The 22,513-nt window shown below is 44.5% G+C and overlaps 1 protein-coding gene across 3 annotated transcripts in view; it reads right to left on the bottom strand.

The window, feature by feature from the left end:
* The window catches only part of LOC140188504 (tumor necrosis factor receptor superfamily member 5-like), a 40,918-nt gene extending 26,310 nt beyond the window's left edge, over positions 1 to 14,608 (bottom strand). For 2 of the 3 annotated variants that reach the window (XM_072244836.1, XM_072244835.1), the window contains exons 1-4: positions 14,465 to 14,608; positions 11,707 to 11,823; positions 7,591 to 7,716; positions 3,297 to 3,440 (exon numbers count right to left, since the gene is read on the bottom strand). In XM_072244836.1, the coding sequence (XP_072100937.1) occupies positions 3,297 to 3,440; positions 7,591 to 7,716; positions 11,707 to 11,823; positions 14,465 to 14,498 (421 nt within the window). In that variant the 5' untranslated portion in view covers positions 14,499 to 14,608. The remainder of the gene's footprint in view (positions 1 to 3,296; positions 3,441 to 7,590; positions 7,717 to 11,706; positions 11,824 to 14,464) is intronic. The other variant, XM_072244837.1, reaches the window with a different exon arrangement.
* Positions 14,609 to 22,513: the final 7,905 nt, after the last annotated feature.

The raw sequence follows: 22,513 nt of genomic DNA, 5'->3' as shown, positions 1-22,513 counted from the left end.
AGAGCTGAGCAGGGATTTTTCTTGCCAGAGGGTGGTGAATCTGGGGAATTCTTTGCCAGACAGACGTGGAGGCCAAGTCATTCAGTATATATAAAGAGGAAGTTGACAGGTTTTTGATTAGTAACGGCGACAAACTGAACTGAAGAGATAGAGGAAGGGGCAGTTGGCTCAGAAATAGAGAAATCCTGGAGAATGTGCAGAGGGAGGATAGGCAGGTGATAGAGAAGGGATGCGCTCAGGCTGATGGTTTGAGATGTGTCTATTTTAATGCAAGGAGCATCATGAACAAAGCGGTTGAGCCTAGACTGTGGTTCAGTACTTGGAGCTATGAAGATATGGCCATTACAGAGACTTGGATGGCTCAGGGTCAGGAATGGTTAATTAGAGTGCCAGGCTATAGATGTTTCAAAAAGGACAGGGAGGGAGGCAAAAGTGGGTGCGAGTGTGGCACTGCAGATCAGAGATAGTGTGCAGAAAAGGAGGAAGTCATGGAGGGATTGTCTATCGAGTCTTTGTGGGTGGAAGTCGGAAGGGGTCAATAACTCCACTGGGTGTTTTTTATTGACCACCCAATAGTAACAGGGACATCAAGGAGCAGACAGGGAGACAGATTCTGGGAAGGTGTAATAATAACAGGGTTATCGCGATGGGAGATTTTAATTTTCCAAATATTGATTGCCATCTCCCTAGAGCAAGGGGTTTAGATGGGGTGGAGTTTGTTAGGTGTATTCAGGAAGGTTTCCTGACACAATATGTAGATAAGCCTACAAGAGGAGAGGCTGTACTTGATCTGGTATTGGGAAATGAACCTGGGCAGGTGCCAGATCTCTCAATGGGAGAGCATTTTGGAGATAGTGATCACAATTCTATCTCCTTTACCATAGCATTTGAGGGATAGGAACAGACAATTTAGAAAAGCATTAAATTGGATTAAGGTGAAATATGAGGCTATCAGGCAGGAACTTGGAAGCATAAATTGGGAACAGAAGTTCTCAGGGAAATGTACGGCAGAAATAATGTGAGAGAACAGGACCAATCAAGTGCAACAGTGGAAAAGTGTGTATGGAACCGGAGGGGAGAGCAGAGATACTTTGCTTCAGTACTTACTACGGAAGAGGATCTCGGTGTTTGTAGGGATGACTTACAGCGGACTGAAAAGCTTGAATATATAGACATTAAGAAAGAAGATGTGCTGGAACTTTTGGAAAGCATCAAGTTGAATAAGTCTCCAGGACCGGATGAGATGTACCCCAGGCTACTGTGGGAGGCGAGGGAGCCTCCGGAAAATGATCTTTACATCAATAGGGATGGGAGAGGTTCCAGAGGGTTGGAGAGTTGCAGATGTTGTTCCCTTTTTCAAGAAGTAGAGATAGCCCAGGAAATTATAGTGCAGTGGGTCTTACCTCAGTGGTTGATAAGTTGATGGAAAAGATCCTAAGAGGCAGGATTTATGAACATTTGGAGAGTCATAAGATGGTTAGGAATAGTCAGCATGGCTTTGTCAAAGGCAGGTCATGCCTTATGAACCGGATTGAATTTTTTGAGGATGTGGCTAAACACATTGATGAAGTTAGAGCAGTAGATGTCGTATATATGGATTTCAGCAAGGCATTTGATAAGGTACGCCATGCAAGGCTTATTGAGAAAGTAAGGAGGCATGGGATCCAAGGGAACATTGCTTTGTGGATCCAGAATTGGCTTGCTCAAAAAAGGCAAAGAGTGGTTGTAGATGGGTCATATTCTGCATGGAGGACGGTGACCAGTGGTGTGCCTCAGGGATCTGTTCTGGGACCCCTCCTCTTCATGATCTTTATAAATGACCTGGATGAGGAAGTGGAGGGATGAGTTAGTAAATTTGCTGATGACACAAAGGTTGGGGGTGTTGTGGATAGTGTGTAGGGCTGTCAGAGGTTACAGCGGGACATCGCTAGGATGCAAAACTGGACTGAGAAGTAGCAGATGGAGTTCAACCCAGATAAGTGTGAAGTGGTTCATTTTGGTAGGCCAGACATGATGCAGAATACAGTATTAATAGTAAGACTCTTGGCAGTGTGGAGAATCAGAGGGATCTTGGGGTCTGAGTCCATAGGACATTCAAAGCTGCTGTGCAGGTTGACTCTGTGGTTAAGGTGGCATACGGTGCATTGGCCTTCATTAACCATGGGATTGAGTTTAGGAGCCGTGAGGTAGTGTTACAGCTATAAAGAAACCAGGTCAGGCCCCACTTGGAGTACTGTTCTGGTCACCTCACTACAGGAAGGAAGTGGAAACTATAGAAAGGGTGCAGAGGAGACTTACAAGGATGCTGCCTGGATTGGGGAGCATGCCTTATGACAATAGGTTGAGTGTACTCGGCCTTTTTTTCCTTGGAGCGGCAGAGAATGAGAGGTGACCTGATAGAGGTGTATACGATTATGAGAGGCATTGATCATGTGGATAGTCAGAGGCTTTTTCCCAGGGCTGAAGTGGCTAGCACGAAAAGGCACATTTATAAGGTGCTTGCAAATAGGTACTGAGGTGATGTTAGGGTGTTTTTTTTTTAAACTCAGAGAGTGGTGAGTGCGTGGAATGGGCTGCCGGTGACAGTGGTGAAGGCGGATACGATAGGGTCTTTTAAGAGACTCCTGGATAGGTAGCAGGAGCTTAGAGAAACAGAGGGCTATGAGTAACCCTAGGTAATTTCTAAGTACATGTTTGGCACAGCATTGTGGGCCGAAGGGCCTGTATTGTGCTGTAGGTTTTCTAGGTTTCTAAAAGTTACATGGAGAAGGCAGGAGAACGCCAAGGGATTAAAAGTGATAATCAATCAGCCTTGATGAAATGGCGGAGCAGACCTGATGGTCCGAATATCCTAATTCTATATCTTATTGTCTTCTGGTCTTAATGGATTAGTTGCAATTACAGTACATACACAATATATTGCCATGTCAGTGCTGGTCAGACTTGATGGGCCAAATGGCCTAATTCTGCTCTTATATCTTATATTGAGTTGTTCAACAAAGAACTGGAGCAGATCCAGGGGAATCTCAGGTTTCTGTGATCAGGAGTGCAGGTTCAAGCAAAAATAAAAAACGGACAATAGTGGCTGAAAGTCAAGACTGCCCAATGGTGGGTAAAATGGGAAGTGGGATGAATTAGCTTATCAAGATACAAATCCAAAGACCATTCCAGCTACACTCAAACTAGGGGGTCTCAGGCAGCCACCCTCAGAACAAACTCCATTTGGTGCCAGTGATTTCAATTTCCCCTGTCCTGCCCAGGGCACAGCACTTAGTAATGACACTCCATCGACCTACCTTTCTCTTTAACTCCTTCACCAGGTGGGCATGCTGTGTGCTTTCTGACCATCTGACAATTAGCAATGCAATAATACCCTTCCCTGGGCTCACATATCGTATTGTGAAAGGCAGTACAGTTTTCTTTAGTTTGTAGTCCAGGCTCTGTAAATACGAAACATTTATGAGGTTGATATTGAATTACAATAAACTGCTTTCTGTTTCAAGTTAGACAGAAGAAGATATGAAACTGAATCAGGATTTGCCTGATCGTGCCTGCTCCGCCATTCAAAAAGATCTCAGCACCTTTCTCTTACACTAACCCCACATCACTCAAAATCTAAAAATATATGTTGGTCTTAAACACACATAACTGGTGAGCCTCTCAAAGTAGCTGTGCTCTGTGACCCAATGTTCCAGATGCCCCAGCAAGGGAAGATGTTATTCTTGTCGATCCCACTAATTTTCTTTTTTTTTTAAAGTGTTGTACGATCATCTCTCATTCTAAACTCTAGAGTAACATGCCCCTGTTAATCTTTCCTCATAAGACAATTCCTTATCCCAGGAATTCTTGTTGGGTTTCCTCTATCAAAAATATGTCTATCTTCAGATCAAGACACCAGATGTGTACACAACATCCCAGGTACAGTCTCACAAGAGCTGCACAAACATTTAAAATATACTCCATTTTCCCATTATTATTCAAAGTGAATAAAGAATTTTATATTCCATTTACCATATGTCACCCATTCACTTAGCAGGTTCATATCCTTCCATTAACTTACTCTGCCACCTGCTTTGTATCTGAAGCAAACTGAACATATCACTCAAAAAGCAAAAATTGCACACGTTGGAAAATTGAAATAAAAACAGGAATTGCTATAAATATTAAGCAACAACATAACAACAAATTTCACGACAAATGCCAGTGATATTAAACCTGATTCTGATCTTCAGAATTAGCTGATCTGTCGAGAGAGAGACAATACAGTCCTTTTATTCCTTCCTGTTACCATTTCCTTTTAACAGGTTCTAACATTTCTCGATTGACTCATTCTGAGCTAACTGGTCTGTGTCACAACCAGTCCATCCAGTACATCAAAAGACAAACTTTTTAATGATGTGAAATGCAGTAATTTATTTCAGCTCTCTATTGTCCCCAGACCAATGATTCACCACTATTTCTGGGAGCTTTCTGCATTTTCTTCTCTGAAGACAGGCATAGAATATTAATTTCTCAAACACTTACTTATTTACCAATTTATCATGTCTCAAGGATCAAAAGGAGCAACTTTATTCACCACATACATTTACATGAATGAGGAACTTGCTCTGGTGTGTTGGGTCGACAAGTAGAAAAAATGCACATGAACCAGATGTTCATTTGCTATTTTTCTTTCTCACAACTTAACCTTTTATGGTCTCATTTTCTGCTTCTGACCAAATTTGTCTAGTATTCTGCGTGCCTTTTTCGTGTCAATTTGTTGATCATCCTCTGAAATCCGAAAGCAGAATCCCATTCCTCACCTTCAAGGCAGTCCATTCCTTTCATATAATAATCAATAGAACACGTACAATCCGGGTGAAGATGCCTGGGGAATACTGTTTTCCAGATTAGAGGCCTCTGACCAGTGGGACATCAAAGTGATTGCTGCTGGGTACTCTCATCGTGCATCATGCAGATCAATGATTTATCACTACCTTAAGAACCCGAAGGATCAGAAATTAAATCAAGATGCAACAAGTAATACCTGTTTGTTTGATGAACAACAGAGTCGTTGGCCCCTGGGCAAGGAGCCAGCCTATATGGAAGTTTACTCGATATAAGTTTATTCTTGTCCACGGTATAGCTAAAAAATGTTGCATTAACGTATTACCTTGTTCAACCTTGATCGTAAGAACGATCAATAATTAGTATTTTCAGGTGCACGATGATTCTGTATTGAGTCTAATATGTTTCATGTAACTTTCTGCAGTTTCACAAAGTTTTCTCATTAAAACCCTGAAGAACGTTTCCGGCTCTGGAGATTCTTGAGGTGTTTAACTCCTTGCCCAGCTTTGCACACAACGTACTGCGAGGGCAGTTGAGATAAGTCTTTAGAATGTGAGAGGAAACTGGAGCATTCAAAGGAAACCTATGTGATCATGAGGAGAACGTACAAACTCCTTACAGACAGCAGTGAGAATCCGACTCCAATCTTACAGCTGGTGAGCTGTAGTGTTACACTAACCACTACGTCACTATGCTACCCGTTCTGAACCTAGTGAGTTACGGTCTACCGGGGGTCTCTATTCTCAATCCTCAAGTCCAAATTTTAGGTTCCCGATTCCTGGAACCCAGAATTCCTAATTACTATCCGGTCCTCTGAACTCTGCTTGCTGCCTGTGCTTTAAATGCCTGGTCCTTACTCTCCAATCCCATGTTCCTGAATGCTGGCTTAAATCCTGAATTCCCAATCCCTGTCTCCTGCCTAGAATTCTCAATCTCCATCCTAGGTTCTGAATTCCATGAGAGATGATGGTGTGACACTTTTTCTGGTGATTCTTGGGGCTGTAGATCTGGGGTACTATTTGCATTTTCTTGAGTGGCTGTACAGACCAACCCTACGGTGACAGTCTCTTTCACAGCAGCTGCAGGTGGTGGAAGAGGGTTCTACAGCTCTAGCTTTTCTTCTGGCTCTCTTGTTGATGAGTAGTTTGGTCCTTGCTACCTTAACACGTTGTCCACTGCTTTTGACTGCAGCCCTCCATGCTGTCTGATCTTCAACTGTTTCCTCCCATGTGCTGAGGTCGATGTCTGCCAGCTTCATGTCACACCTGCAGACGTCCCTGTAGCGGAGGCACGGTCTTCCTTTTGGAGGTAATGCTCGCCACAAACCATGTCCTTGGGAATGTGACCCTGGTCCACCCATTTGACATGGCCCAACTATCTGAGACGTCTGTGGCTGGAGAGTGCGTGGATGCTACAGGTGTCAGCCCATTGTAGAACCTGTTGGTGATTCTGTCCTACCAGGAGATGAGCAAGATGCACCTGAGGAAGCGTAGGTGGAATGAGTTTAGCGTCTTATCTTGCCAGATGTATGGTGTCCAAGCCTCGCTGGCGTAGCGGAGTGTGCTGAGCACACACACCGGGTACACACTCAGCTTGGTCTTTGTCAGCTGTCTGTTGCTCCACACTCTCTTGTTCAGTCTGGCCATGACAGCTGCAGCTTTGCCAATCCTCCTGTTCTCCTCCGCTTTGAGGGACAGCAGCTGGTGATGGTCGACCTAAGATAGGCGAAGAGTTGACTACATCGAGAGAGCAACCATCAAGGGTGATGTTTGGGGGAGATTCTGCACCCTGGGCCATGACGTTTATTTTCTTCAGACTGATGGTCAACTCAAACTCCTTGCAGGCACGGGCAAAGCGGTTAGTCAGATGTTGGAGTCTGCCTTCAGTGTGTGATGTCAATGCTGCATCATCTGCAAACAACATCTCATGGATGAGGGCTGTCCTAACTTTGGCCTTGGAGTGCAAGCAATCAATGTTGAACAGCTTACCATCAGCTCCTGGGTAAAGATAGACCAGTGCAGTCTGCAAAAGCAGAGGGAACCAGTGTGGAGAAGAAGATTCCAGCTAGGTGCCAGGACAGAAGCTCGTTTCACTCCACTGCTCACTGGGAAGGCATCAAAAGCTGCTCCATTGAAGCAGCCGAGCTGCTGAATTCCAGGTTTCTACACTCAGTGGCCATTTGATTAGGTACCTCCTGTATTTACTCAAGTGGGCGCTGAGTGTACATTCGTGGTCCTCTGCTGCTGAGGCAAATCCACTTCAAGGTTCCACATGTTGTACATTCGGGGACACTCTTCTGCACACCACTGCTGTAATGTCTGGTGATCTGAGTTACTGTCCTCTTCCTCTCAGTTTGAACTAGTCTGGCCATTCGCCTCTGACCTCTCTCATTAACTAGGCCTTTTTGCCCACAGAACCGTTGCTCATTGGATGTTTGTGTTTTTCACTCCATTCTCTAACCTCTAGAGACTGTTGTGTGTGCACGTATGGGCGGGGGGGGGGAATCGCAGGTCAGCAGTTTCTTAATACTCAAACCACCCTATCTGGTACCAACAATTATTCCACAGTCAAAGTCACTTAGGTCACACTTCTTCCCTATTCTGATGTTTGGTCTGAAAACAACTGAACCCCCTGACCATGTCCACATGCTTTTATCCATTGCGTTGCCACCACATGATTGGTTGATTTGATATTTGCATTAAAATGCAGGTGTACGAGTGTACCTAATAAACTGGACACTGAGTGTAAATTCTCAATCCATACCTTGATCACATGATCTACACTCCAAACATTTCTCCGATCCAGTGTAACGGTCAGAGTATTCTCCATCTGGGCATTGTTCACACTCTGTGCTGATCTGACGAGTGCAGTGTTGAGATACTCTCCAACCTGCAACAAGACAAGGTGTGCATGGGAAAAGGCAGGCATGGGATTACAAAGCAATCAGGTAACCAGTTACAATGCAGCTCATTTCAAACAAAACCTCACCTGAGAAATGGTATTGTTACTAAACAAGTAACATTAACTCAGGATCATTATGATACATAACGGGGTTTGTGTTAGCAAATTGGAATTGAGGTCTTTCTTTGATATTCACACTGTAGCTCTGTGGGTTTGAGGTGGTTGATAAGGCCAATGTGGGCTACACAGTCTCCACCACAGTGGAGTGTGTGACTGGGCAGGTTTGTGAGATGGCACATTTATTCTTCTATTTACACAGGATAATATTCTTTTATTATCTGTCTGTTCCCAACAAGTTGAATTGAATTGACTTTTATTACTTACATCCTTCATAAACATGAGGAGTAAAAATCTTTACGTTATGCTTCCATTCAAATATGCAATTATGGTAATTTATAACAAATGTTATATACAACAGGATAGTCAATATAACACAGAAATACAGAAACACAGAATTAATCAGTCTGATGTCCTGGTGGAAGAAGCTGTCCTGGAGCCTGTTGGTCCTGGCTTTTATACTGCGGTACCGTTTCCCAGATGGTAGCAGCTGGAACAATTTGTGGTCGTGGTGACTCAGGTCCCCAATGATCCTTCGGGCATTTTTTTTTTAAACACACCTTTATTTGTAAGTGTCCTGAATAGTGGGAAGTTCACATCTACAGATACTCTGGGCGGTCCAGACCACTCTCTGCAGAGTCCTGCAATTCAGGGAAGTACAGTTCCCATACGGCCCATCAAGATGCTCTCAATCGTGCCCCTATAGAAAGTGCTTAGAATTCTGGGGACTATACAGAACTTCTTCAACCATTTGAAGTGAGAGAAACACTTGTGCTTTTTTCACCACACAGCCGGTATGTACAGACCATGTGAGGTCCTCGGTAATGTTTACGCCAAGGAACATAAAGCTGTTCACCCTGTCAACCCCAGATCCATTGATGTCAATAGAGGTTAGCCTGTCTCCATTCCTCCTGTAGTCCACAGCCAGCTCCTTTGTTTTTGCGACATTGAGGGAGAGGTTGTTTTCTTGACACCACTGTGTCAGGGTGATGACTTCCTCTCTGTAGGCTGCCTGATTATTTCAGATTCAGCCCATTAGTGTAATGCCGTCAGCAAATTTCATTAGCGGATTTGAGCTGTGGGTGGCGACACAGTCATGGGTATACAGGGAGTAAAGGAGGAAGCTTAGTACACAGCCCTGAAGGGCACCTGTGTTGAGGGTCAGAGAGGCAGAGGTGAGGGAGCCCACTCTTACCACCTGCTGGCGATTTCAGCAGAAGTCCAGGATCCAGCTACACAGGCAGGGTGAAGGCAGAGGACTGAGCTTCTTGTTGAGCCTGGAGGGTCTTATGGTGTTGAATAAGAAGACACTATAGCACAGAAACAATCCCTTCAGCCATGTAGTCCTTGCTGACCTGGTCTTCTGCATAGCCCCACCCTTGGAGAATCATTGCCTTCCAGACCTCTCATCCATGTTCCCATCCAATTGAACTTACATCTATCATTTTGCCTGGCAACTCATTCCATGCACGCACTCTAGTCTCACCAAACCTGAGGCGATAAAACCTGTAAGCATTCACTCTTTGGATACCCCTCAATTTTTTGAAATTTATTTCTTTACGGGATGTAGGTGTCACCAGCTAAGCCAGCATTTACTGCCCATCCCTAGTTGCCATTGAGAAGGTGATGACGAGCTGCCTTCTTGAACCACTGCAGTCCCTGAGGTGTAGGCACACCCAATGTGTTCTTAGAGAATTCCGTGATTTTGACCCAGCAACAATGAAGAAATGATGATGTTTCCAAATAGTCATAGTCATACTTTATTGATCCCAGGGGAAATTGGTTTTCGTTACAGTTGCACCATAAATAATAAATAGTAATAGAACCATAAATAGTTAAATAGTAATATGTAAGGTATGCCAGTAAATTATGAAATAAGTCCAGGACCAGCCTATCGGCACAGGGTGTCTGACCAAGGGAGCAGTTGTAAAGTTTGATGGCCACAGGCAGGAATGACTTCCTATGACGCTCTGTGCTGCATCTTGGAGGAATGAGTCTCTGGCTGAATGTACTCCTGTGCCCACCCATGGATGGGAGACATTGACCAAGATGGCATGCAACTTAAACAGCATCCTCTTTTCAGACACCACCGTGAGAGAGTCCAGTTCCATCCCCACAACATCACTGGCCTTACGAATAAGTTTGTTGATTCTGTTGGTGTCTGCTACTCTCAGCCTGCTGCCCCAGCACACAACAGCAAACATGATCGCACTGGCCACCACAGACTCGTAGAACATCCTCAGCATCGTCCGGCAGATGTTAAAGGACCTCAGTCTCCTCAGGAAATAGAGACGGCTCTGACCCTTCTTGTAGACAGCCTCAGTGTTCTTTGACCAGACCAGTTTATTGTCAATACGTATCCCCAGGTATTTGTAATCCTCCACCATGTCCACACTGACCCCCTGGATGAAAACAGAGGTCACCGGTACCTTAGCTCTCCTCAGGTCTACCACCAGCTCCTTAGTCTTTTTCACATTAAGCTGCAGATAATTCTGCTCACACCATGTGACAAAGTTTCCTACAGTAGCCCTGTACTCAGCCTCATCTCCCTTGCTGATGCATCCAACTATGGCAGAGTCATCCGAAAACTTCTGAAGATGACAAAACTCTGTGCAGTAGTTGAAGTCTGAGGTGTAAATGGTGAAGAGAAAGGGAGACAAGACAGTCCCCTGTAGAGCTCCAGTGCTGCTGATCACTCTGTCGGACACACAGTGTTGCAAGCACACGTACCGTGGTCTGCCAGTCAGGTAATCAAGAATCCATGACACCAGGAAATCAGGATGGTGAGTGACTTGGAAGGGGATTTCCAGGTGGTGGTGTTCCCAGATATTGCTGTTCTCCTCCTTCTAGATGATAGTGGTCGTGGGACAGGAAGGAGCTGCCTTAGGAACTTTGGTGTGTTGTTGCAGTGCATCTTTAGACAGTACACACTGCTGCAACTGTTCATCAGCAGTGGAGGGATTGGGTGCTTGTGGAAGGGGCACCAATCAAGTGGGCTGCCATGTACTGGATGGTATCAAGCTTCTTGAGTGTTGCTGGGGCTGCACTCATCCAGGCGAGTGGCGAGTATTCCATTACACTCCTCACCTGAGCCTTGTAGATAGTGGACAGAGTTTGGGGAGTCAGCTGTCACTCCTGCAGTGATGTCCTGAGGATGAGATGATTGACCTCCAACGACCACAGCCACCTTCCTTTCTGTCAGGTATGATTCCAACCAGCAGAGGGGTTTCCATTGACTCCATTTTAGCTGGGGCACCTTGATGGCATACTCAGTCAAATGCTACCCTGATATTGAGGGCTATCACTCACTTCACCTCTGGTATTTATTTCTTTGGTTCATGTTTGGACGAAGGAGGTGATGAAGTCAGCAGCTGAATGGCCTTGACGGAACCCAAACTGGGCATCTGTAAGCAGATTATTGCCGAGTAGGTGCTGCACTGTTGATGACCACCTTCCACTACGCTGATGATCTCAGAACAGTTACATTACTTTGCTCAAATCTCAGAAGGGATTGCTTCAGGAAGCTGGCGTTGTGCCTACCTACGACACCGTGGCCCATCCATCAGAGCCAGCTGACCAGTGCTGGGGTTACAGGCCTGTGAACAACGTTAATTTCAGATCCCACAGAAACTGGTCATATACATGAATGAGAAACCAATTACTCTGCAGAAATATTAAAGACAGACCTTCAATTCTCTATAACCAAAGGAGAAAGAGCAATCTTTTATCTCATACTAAAAGGGAAATGTCACTAATGAATCATTTATTAATTTTAACCACCCATACTTTAAGCATTTTTAAGTTTTAAAAAATCTATAGTTTATAGTGGTAGGGATTCTATACGATAGAGGCATGGCTTACCTGCTTCACACGATGGACAGCACAAACCATTATGTTTATACTCCCATTCTGTACAATCATCTACATGTGAAGCTTCTATTAACACCAGTGACAGGATCAGGATCAGATAACCTGTAACTAAATAGTTAAATTGAGGGATTTTAATAGTGCTGAAGAAATATTTCCTGTTGAAATCACACAGCATTACTGGTGATTATTTTAAAAGTTATTTTGCTGTAATCCATAAATTAAGTGTATTCAAGAATGGGAGCAGATAGCCCAGGAAATTATAGACCAGTGAGTCTCACTTCAGTGGTTGGTAAGTTGATGGAAAAGATCCTGAGCGGTAGGATTTATGAACATTTGAAGAGGCATAATATGATCGGGAATAGTCAGTATAGCTTTGTCAAAGGCAGGTCGTGCCTTACGAGCCTGATTGAATTTTTTGAGGATGTGACTAAACACATTGATGAAGGTAGAGCGGTAGATGTAGTTCAGCAAGGCATTTGATAAGGTACCCCATGCAAGGCTTATTGAGAAAGTACGGGGGCATGGGATCCAAGGGGACATTGCTTTGTGGATCCAGAACTGGCTTGCCCACAGAAGGCAAATAATGGTTGTAACATGTAGGAAAGAATTAACAGTGAGAGAGAAGTGCAAGACACTTGGGATCAATTTTGGTTGTAAGTTAATTTAAACTTAAATTAGAACTTCTTTCTGTCTCTAAGTTTTATTTGTTTTCCTGTCATGGGATGGCTGTGTGAATATGCTGTACTGTATCTGCTCTGTGATATGCTGTGCTGCTTTGTAAAATAAAAATAAATAATAATAAAAATCTGAATTTAAAAAAAGTTGTAGGTGTGTCATATTCTGCATGGAGGTTGGTGACCAGTGGTGTGGTCAAGAATCTGTTCTGGGACCCCTTCTCTTCATGATTTTTATAAATGACCTGGATGAGGAAGTGGAGGGATGGGTTAGCAAATTTGCTGACGGCACAAATATTGAGGGAGTTGTGGATAGCATGGAGGGCTGTCAGAGATTACAGCGGGACATTGATAGGATGCAAAAATGGGTTGAGAAGTGGCACATGGAGTTCCACCCAGAGGTGGTTCATTTTGGTAGGTCAAATATGATGGCAGAATATAGTATTAATGGTAAGGCTCTTGGCAGTGTGGAGGATCAGAGGGATCTTGGGGTCAGAGTCCATAGGGCACTCAAAGCTGCTACGCAGGTTGACTCTGTGGTTAAGAAGACATATGGTGCATTGGCCTTCATCAACCGTGGGATTGAGCTAGGAGCTGAGAGGTAATGTTGCAGTTATATAGAATCCTGGTCAGGCCCCACTTGGAGTACTGTGCTCTGTTCTGGTCGCCTCACTACAGGAAGGATATGGAAAACATAGAAAGGTTGCAGAGGAGATGTACAAGGATGTTGCCTGGATTGGGGAGCATGCCTTCTGAGAATAGGTTGAGTGAACTCGGCCTTTTCTCCTTGGAGCCACGGAGGATGAGAGGTGACCTGATAGAGGTGTTTGAGATGATGAGAGGCATTGATCGTGAGGATAGTCAGATGCTTTTTCCCAGGGCTGAAATGGCTAACATAAGGGGGCAGTTTAAGCTGCTTGGAAGGACGTACAGAAGAGATGTCAGGGGCAAGTTGTTTTTTTTATTATACATAGAGAGTGGTGAGTGCATGGAATGGGCTGCCGGCCACAGTGGTGGAGGCAGATATGACAGGGTCTTTTAAGAGACTCCTGGATAGGTATATGGAGCTTAGAAAAATAGAGGGCTATGGGTAACCCTAGGTAATTTCTAAAGCAAGTACATGTTCAGCACAGCATTGTGGGCTGAAGGGCCTGTATTGTGCTGTAGGTTTTCAATCTTTCTATGTTTCTATCTCACAAAGGAGTACAGATTTACAACTACAATCAAAAGAACACTCCTGCTTTCCATCAAACGGTCAGGACAACTTCTTAGCAGATTTCAATGTCTAGATAATTACAGAAAGGTATTTTTGTGATGAGTACAGAATTTAATTGATAATTAAGTGAAAATAAGCTGTAACAGTTACTCAGCTAAAGTCGTTGTACTTGAAAGTTATTTGAACACAGAAAATGCTGAAAGTTTTCAGCAAGTCAGTTAGTATCTAAGGGAAAGAAACAGTTGACTTTTCAGGTTGTCGAGCAAATACCTGCAGATGCTGGAAAAACATCAAAAAGCAAACTCTAGGATGCTCAATTGCTATTTCTCTGGCAGATCACTGGCTTAAACTCCAGTTCCACCTGTTCAGAGGTGGTTGATAAGGCAAATGTCGACTCCACAGACTCCACCACAGTGGAGCGTGTGACTGGCTGGGTGAGTAGTTTGTGGGATGGTGTGATTCTTCTATTTACACTGGGTTTCCAATAGTGACAGTCACCCACACTGAATGAGTGTTACTGAATATTCTGAAATGAAATTGGAACACAGTCTTCACCTACCCACAATGACTCTGCTGTTGTATTGTTGAAAGCTGGAGCCACATTTTTCCACCTTGAACCCCTTGGACTCCGTCCTATCACAGACATTCCATGTGTTTCATCCCATCCACCCCACTTTTCCTTTCTCACTTTTCAGCTCTGACAGGGTTATTTATCAGTATATTTTATTTTCCTCTCAGCAGATACTGCCTGACCAATCAAAATTACGTATTGGTTTTACTGAAAACATGTAAAGTTAACTGTGTAGAAGTATAATATTTTAATCTGGTGAGTGGTCTTTGAATGGGACCAACTACATACCTGAGAATAACATTGCAAGTTTAGAGATCCCCATCCAATGGTGAACAATGTCGTCAACAATGAGAAGTTTTGGATGACAGTCTGTGATTTCCAGTCCTCACTCTTCTATAACCAATCTGTAAAACATGACAGCAAATAACAACATCCTGGTATTGGTCCTGATGTGGGATCGCAGCCTGAACTGTCGACTGTTTATTCGTTTCCATAGATGCTGCCCGACCTACTGAGTTCCTCCAGAAATTTGTGTGTATTGCTAAGCATTTAATAACAGTTTTTCCAACTTCAAATTTCAAATTGTAGAAATAGAAAAATGAAAAAAAGAAAAGTAATAATAAATAAAGTAATAGCTATTGAGAATATGAGTTGTAGACTCCTTGAAACTGCGTCCATCGTTTGTGGAATCACTTCAGTGTTTGGATGAGGGAAGTTGTCTACACTGGCTCAGGAGCCTGATAAGAACACAAGAACGATTGGTGGGTGATAACTGTTGCTGAACCTGGTGGCGTGGGGATCACGGAAGGAACAGAATTAGAATGTACATAAATGCCACAACAGAGTCAAATGCCACAATGACAGTGGACAGCGTAAAGATAATCTTTCATTACAAGATCTCCCAGCTCGTTGATACAATACTTCTTGCTGCACAATAAGGTAGGCAACAGGTATGTGAGCATAGGTAGCTGATTGATGACAGGAAATTCTGAAGCAATAAATTCTCAGAGTTGCTTTGGCACCCTGCGACCAGACATTGTCCTGGTGTCTGAGTCTACTAAGCAAGTGGTGCTGCTGGAGCTGACAGTCCCATGGGAAGATAGCTTGGAGGAGGCCTTTGAAAGGAAGCTCTCCAAGTACGCAGGATTGGTCAGCAACTGTCAGCAGGCTGGATGGAGAGCGAGGTGTCTCCCAGTGGAGGTTGGTTGTAGGGGATTCATAGCCCGTTCTTTAGTTAGAGCCTTCAGCATTTTGGGCATCGAGGGAGAGAGGAAGAGGAGAGCCATCCGCAGTACCACCGATGCGGCAGAGAGGGCCTCAAGATGGCTGTGGCTCAAAAGAAGGGAGCCATGGAGTCATAAGTAGCTAGCCATCTGGACACAAGCTGGGGTCTGATCAGCCCCGGCTGGATCACCTGGAGGAGGTTGTATGATGTTGAAAGACCCGAAACACCCGATGATTCCAGGAACATCACTGAACATGTGTCCAGAAGCATCAATAGATGTATGTACACAGGTCTGGCAAATTTAAGTTTACATTTGGTGCCGAGACCCAGGAAGGGAATTATTCCGAGACAGGGAGGGAAGAATCCAATAAAACCCCAGAGTTAATGGTTCCACAGAGACAACTGCCCACCCGAATGCTGTCCAGTTCAAGAGCAGCCGAGGAGGGACAGCCCGCAGTAGTCCCTGCGTATGCATCCTGGAAGCCTCAAGAACTGATAATGATCATAAATCAGGCCCCAGATAGAAAAGAACCATCAGCACAGTTTGCTCAAAATGTCCGCTGTACTCTACAAGTGTATAATGCGACCCCACAAGATTTATTCGGTCTCTGCAACATGATTCTCTCAGCTGATGAGGGGCGGAAATGGAAGGCAGAATTAAGATACCAAACCTATCACAAGTTACAGGTGGGAATCTGTAATGAGAATGAACAGACAGACCAGACTATTCAAGCCTTGGAGAGGGCTCTCCAACAACCTGTAAATATCACTAAAATACCTGAATGCAAACCTAAGCCTGAGAAATCGGGACCAGACTATCAGGAGCGATTTTGTGGCCTGCTACGGCACTTTCACAGGAGACCAAGCCTCTAATAATGGGAATCCGGTCCCCAGTTTAATGCCTTACTGCTTCAATGCTTACCAATTAAGTTAGCCAACATGATTAAAACTAATAATATGGATTGGCCTGGCAATGACCAAAATTGAATACGACGAGCTTTGACATATTACTGGGACACGGCTTTCGAATCCCGATCAACCTAGGAGGGAACTAGTAGCCTGCAGTCCTGACGAAGGGTCTCGGCCTGAAACGTCGACTGCACCGCTTCCTAGAGATGCTGCCTGGCCTGCTGCGTTCACCAGCAACTTTTATGTGTGTTGTAGGGAACTAGTAGTAAAGGTGAATATGTTCAGCGGGAAGGAGGACGTGAGCGGGCTATATCTGGGGATCATAAATGGGAACCGAAGCACGGAACACACGTGGAATTCCAGGGGGACCCAGTGTGAGGTTTCTTTTACAGCCACCACCAGTATGGGGTGTAATCTAGCAGAGTGAGACTAGCTCTGTCCGTTGGAAGCCGAGATTCTAAGCACAGACAATGGTATCACCCTGGGACTAGTGAACAACTGACAGCTTCACCAGTTACTGACCCCCCCCAGTGGTGGGCACTTAATCTGGACTCCACTTTGCTTAAGCTCCCACTGCCAGCGGTCGACCCCCATGTGACCCTGTGCTATGACCCTACGGGGTGCGCCACTGAGGAAAGCCAATATTATGCACCCCTCGAGGGACAGAAGTTCCCAGTCACGGTGATTGGAGTGGTTAAAGGAAGAGAGGGCAGTGTATTACTGGCCGAAGTTCCAGATTCCCTTTGACAGGACTGGTGGTTCCCCATACCACTGTTAGGTTTGCCCTGGGTTCAAGCCAAAGAGCCTAGGGTTCCTTGCTGACATCTTGATGAAACAAGCCTCCAGCACCAAGGGAGACTGGCAAGACTTGGCCGCGGGCCAACTCCAATACTGGAAGGAGTCAGAGGTGAAGACGGGACATCCGTTAAGACATTTTTAATATTGACCGACCCCAAGACGTTGTACCCCATCTCTGGACAATTTCAGGCCACGAAGTTGGCTGCACCAACTGCCCCCCATCCAGATCACTGTGAAAGAAGGACTCTCCCACCCCTTCGGCAATACCCCCTCAAGCCTGAGGCAACGTCTTATGAGGATGGAAACTCTTTTGTCGATGCAGCAGGAAAACAATGTTCTGGCTATGCGATAAATGATGACAGTGAAGTAATTGAGTCTCCTTTGAAGCAGCTGTCTCCGCCCAGGAAGCTGAGCTACTGTATCCTAGCAACGGACTGAAGTGCAAACATTTACACAGATTCCCATTACACACTGACTACCAAATTTTGAGGATCCCTGACTCCCTCTGGACTCCCCCGCCCCACATTAGTAATGCTACCTTTGTAAACAACTTACTCACCGCTCTACAGCTACCTTGAGTTTTGCATATTGTTAGATGTGCAGCCTATACTGGGGAATCTGATGAGATATCTAAAGGCAATGCTAGGGCTGATGTAGCAGTTGAACAGTCAGCCTTGAATCCCACACTTTTAGTCTCCTCGGGGACCCAGCAAGCTCCTATTAGACAAAATCTAAGGACGGGTATGCCAGATATGGGGGAAATACATACGTTCAAAGGGGGATGCCCCTAAGGAGAGCACAAACAATGGTCCCAAATGGGTTGCCACACTGAACCTCAGACCAATTTATGGGTGACCCCTGCGGGACAGGTCTGTGTTCCCTCTGTGTTTTTACTTATTTTGATAGATTATGTAAATAATTGTACACACTTGGGCAAGGGGGGAATGGTTAATACATTATTACAATCTTGGTGACACCCTGATTTCCAGAAAGCGAGCCACAGCATGTTTAATTTGTAGAAAACACGAATGCTGAAAAAGGGATGCCCTGTCTTTCTGAAGCTACCCCCTTGCCTGGTGGACCTTTTTCCTGTTTGCAACTTGATTTTATAGAATTACCTAGAGTGCATTGTTATAAGCATTGCTTAGTGATAGTAGATGTATTTAGCAGATGGATTGAAGCTGTTCCTACAACTAACAATACTGCTGTGACTGTTGTGAAAATATTGCTAAAAGAAATAATTCCTCACTATGGACTTCCAGAAATGATAAGCTTGGACAATGGGCCACATTTTTTTGCCAAAATAAATGAGGAAGTCTGTAAAGAACTTGCTATAAAACAGCAGTTCCACTATACCCATCATCAGAAAGCAGCTGGAACAGTGGAATGAGCCAATGGTACCTTGAAAGATAAGTTGGCCAAACTTACACAATTGACTGGACTGACCTGGCTGAAGGTTTTACCCTTAGCCCTATTCCATATGAGAATCACGCCATCACGTAAGACGGGGTTATCACTTGCAGAAATTATCTACGGGAAGCCTTTGAGAACCCCACGGGGACCCCGACCTTGTTTGTCGCTTCTCCCCAAAAGCTTACCTGCAAAATTAGATATGCAGACCTTGGGGGAGGAGATGGGAAAATATTAATGCAAATTAACTGAAACTTTCCACAGCTTGCGTTCATAAGTACAACAGGACTATCGGGAAGACGAAACCCAGCCTAAAGGTGACTACACCAAGATTGAGCCTGGAGATTTTGTCCTGATCAAGAACTGGGATCGAGGGAAACTCAGACCTCGGTGGAGAGGACCATTCACCATGACTGATTCTAAATATTTCACAACAACCAAGAAAGGAGAAATCTTCCAACTCAAAAAGCAGAACTCAACAGAGAGAAGCAGGAGAAAAAGAAAGCAGTGAAGAAAGTAATTAGAAACCATAGAAACATTACAGCACAGAAACAGCCTTTTGGCCCTTCTTGGCTGTGCTGAACCATTCTTCTGCCTAGTCCCTCTGACCTGCACCTGGACCATATCCTCCCCCAATACACCTCTCATCCATATACCTGTCCAACTTTTTCTTAAATGTTAAAAGTGAGCCCGCATTTATCACTTCATCTGGCAGCTCATTCCACACTGCCACCACTCTGTGTGAAGAAGCCCCCCCAATGTTCCCTTTCAACTTTTCCCCCTTCCCCCTTAACCCATGTCTGCTGGTTTTTTGCTCCCCTAGCCTCAGTGGGAAAAGCCTGCTTGCATTCACTCTATCTATACCCATCATAATTTTATATACCTCTATCAAATCTCCCCTCATTCTTCTATGCTCCAAGGAATAAATTCCTAACCTATTCAACCTTTCTCTGTAACTCAGTTTCTCAAGTCCCAGCAATATCCTTGTAAACCTTCTCTGCACTCTTTCAACCTTATTAACATCCTTCCTGTAAAACTGCACACAATACTCCAAATTCAGCTTCACCAATGTCTTGTACAACCTCACCATAACATTCCAACTCCTATACTCAATACATTGATTGATAAAAGGCCAATGTAGCTTTTGGGACCCGATCTACCTGTGATGCCACTTTTAGGGAATTTTGTATCTGTATTCCCAGATCCCTCTGTTCTACTGCACTCATCAGTGCCCTACCATTTACCTTGTATGTTCTACCTTGGTTTGTCCTTCCAAAGTGCAATACCTCACACTTGTCTGTACTAAACTCCATCTGCCATTTTTCAGCCCATTTTTCCTGCTGGTCCAAATCCCTCTGCAAGCTTTGAAAACCTTTCTCACGGTCTACTACTCCTCCAATTTTTGTATCATCAACAAACTTGCTGATCCAATTTACCACATTATCATCCAGATCATTGATATAGATGACAAATAACAATGGACCCAGCACTGATCCCTGTGGCACACCACTAGTCACAGGCCTCCACTCAAGGAAGCAATCCTGCACTACCACTCTCTGGCTTCTCCCATTGAGCCAATGTCTAATCCAATTTACTACCTCACCATGTATACGTAGCGACTGAATCTTCCTAACTAACCCCCCATGCGGAACCTTGTCAAAGGCCTTACTGAAATCCATATAGACCACATCCACTGCCTTCCCTACATCCACTTTCCTGGTAACCTCCTTGAAAAACTTGAATAGATTTGTTAAACATGACCTACCACGCACAAAGCCATGTTGACTCTCCCTAATAAGTCCCTGTCTATCCAAATACTTGTAGATCCCATCTCTTAGTACTCTTTCCAATAATTTACTGGCCTATAACTTGCCAGATTACTTTTTGAGCCTTTTTAAAACAAGGGAACAACATGAGCTATCCTCTAATCCTCTGGCACTTCACACGTGGATACCGACATTTTAAATATATCTGCCAGGGCCCCTGCAATTTCAGCACTAGTCTCCTTCAAGGTCCGAGGGAATACCCTGTCAGGTCCTGGGGATTTATCTACTCTGATTTGCCTCAAGATAGCAAGCACCTCCTCCTCTTCAATCTGTATAGGTTCCATGACCTCACTACATGTTTGCCTTATTTCTATTGACTTCATGCTGGTTTCCTTAGTAACAGATTACTTCAATGACCGGTGGCAAAGATGTCAGTGCCCTCTTTCCTAATGTCATAAACTGTATGCAGACAGACAATTTGGAGTTGAAGCTAGTGTACCTCTGTATAATGAACTATGCAAAGAGCCAATTAGATGTGGCAATTATGGCTGTCAACACTTTTGTTAAGGACTGTGAAGATCCCAATCCACTTATCAGAGCGCTGGCCTTGAGAACAATAGGTTGCATCTGTGTGGATAAAATTACTGAGTACTTGTGTGAGCCCCTACAAAAATGTCTAAAGGATGAGGGCCCTTACGTATGAAAAACTGCTGCTGTATGTGTAGCCAAGCTACATGACATCAGTGCTCAGCTGTTGGAAGATCAGGGATTTCTGGACACTCTAAAGGATCTTATATCTGACTCTAATCCAATGGTCGTTGCAAATGCTGTGGTTGCTCTGCTGGAGATTGTGGAATCTCATCCAAACAGCAACTTGTTAGACCTCAATTTTCAGACAATCAACAAGCTTTTAACAGCCTTAAATGAATGTACTGAATGGGGCCAGATATTTATCCTTGACTGTTTGGCCAATTATAGCCCAAAGGATGACTGAGAAGCTCAAGGCATCTGTGAGTGTGTGACGCCATGTTTATCTCACACCAACTCAGCTGTTGTTTTATTGGCTGTAAAGGTTCTGATGAAATTCATGGAAATGCTTTCAAAGGACTTGGATTACTATGGCACTTTGCTGAAGAAACTGGCTCCCCCACTGGTAACGCTGTTGTCTGTAGAACCAGAATTCCAATACGTTGCCCGCCGGAACATCAACCTCATTGTACAGAAAAGTTCTGAGGTTCTTAAGCATGAAACAAAGGTTTTCTTTGTAAAGATACCACGATCCAATATATGTGAAACTGCAAAAACTGGATATTATGATTCGATTAGCTTCTCAAGCCAACATTGCACAGGTTTTGGCAGAATTGAAGGAGTACGCCACTGAAGTAGATGATGACTTTGTATAAAGAGCTGTGCGTGCAATTGGATGACGTGCAATTAAAATTGAGCAATCAGAACGCTGCGTGAGTACGCTACTTGAGCTCATTCAGACAAAAGTAAACTACGTTGTCCAAGAAGCTATTGTAGTAATAAAGGACATTTTCTGTAAATACCCAAACAAGTATGATGCCAGGCAGCATCTCTAGGAAGAGGTGCAGTCGACGTTTCAGGCCGAGACCCTTCGTCAGGACTAACTGAAGGAAGAGTGAATAAGGGATTTGAAAGTTGGAGGGGGAGGGGGAGATCCAAAATGATAGGAGAAGACAGGAGGGGGAGGGATGGAGCCAAGAGCTGGACAGGTGATTGGCAAAAGGGGATACGAGAGGATCATGGGACAGGAGGTCCGGGAAGAAAGACGGAGGGGGGGGACCCAGAACATGGGCAAGGGGTATATTCAGAGGGACAGAGGGAGAAAAAGGAGAGTGAGAGAAAGAATGTGTGTATAAAAATAAGTAACAGATGGGGTACGAGGGGGAGGTGGGGCATTAGCGGAAGTTAGAGAAGTTGATGTTCATGCCATCAGGTTGGAGGCTACCCAGACGGAATATAAGGTGTTGTTCCTCCAACCTGAGTGTGGCTTCATCTTTACAGTAGAGGAGGCCGTGGATATACATGTCAGAATGGGAATGGGACGTGGAATTAAAATGTGTGGCCACTGGGAGATCCTGCTTTCTCTGGCGGACAGAGCGTAGGTGTTCAGCAAAGCGGTCTCCCAGTCTGCGTCGGGTCTCGCCAATATATAAGAGGCCACATCGGGAGCACCGGACGCAGTATATCACCCCAGCCGACTCA

This window comes from Mobula birostris, chromosome 27 (assembly GCF_030028105.1).
Source record: "Mobula birostris isolate sMobBir1 chromosome 27, sMobBir1.hap1, whole genome shotgun sequence".
NCBI lineage: Eukaryota > Metazoa > Chordata > Chondrichthyes > Myliobatiformes > Myliobatidae > Mobula > Mobula birostris.
Note: the sequence above shows the minus strand (reverse complement) of the source record. Positions and strands in the feature narration are given on the sequence as shown.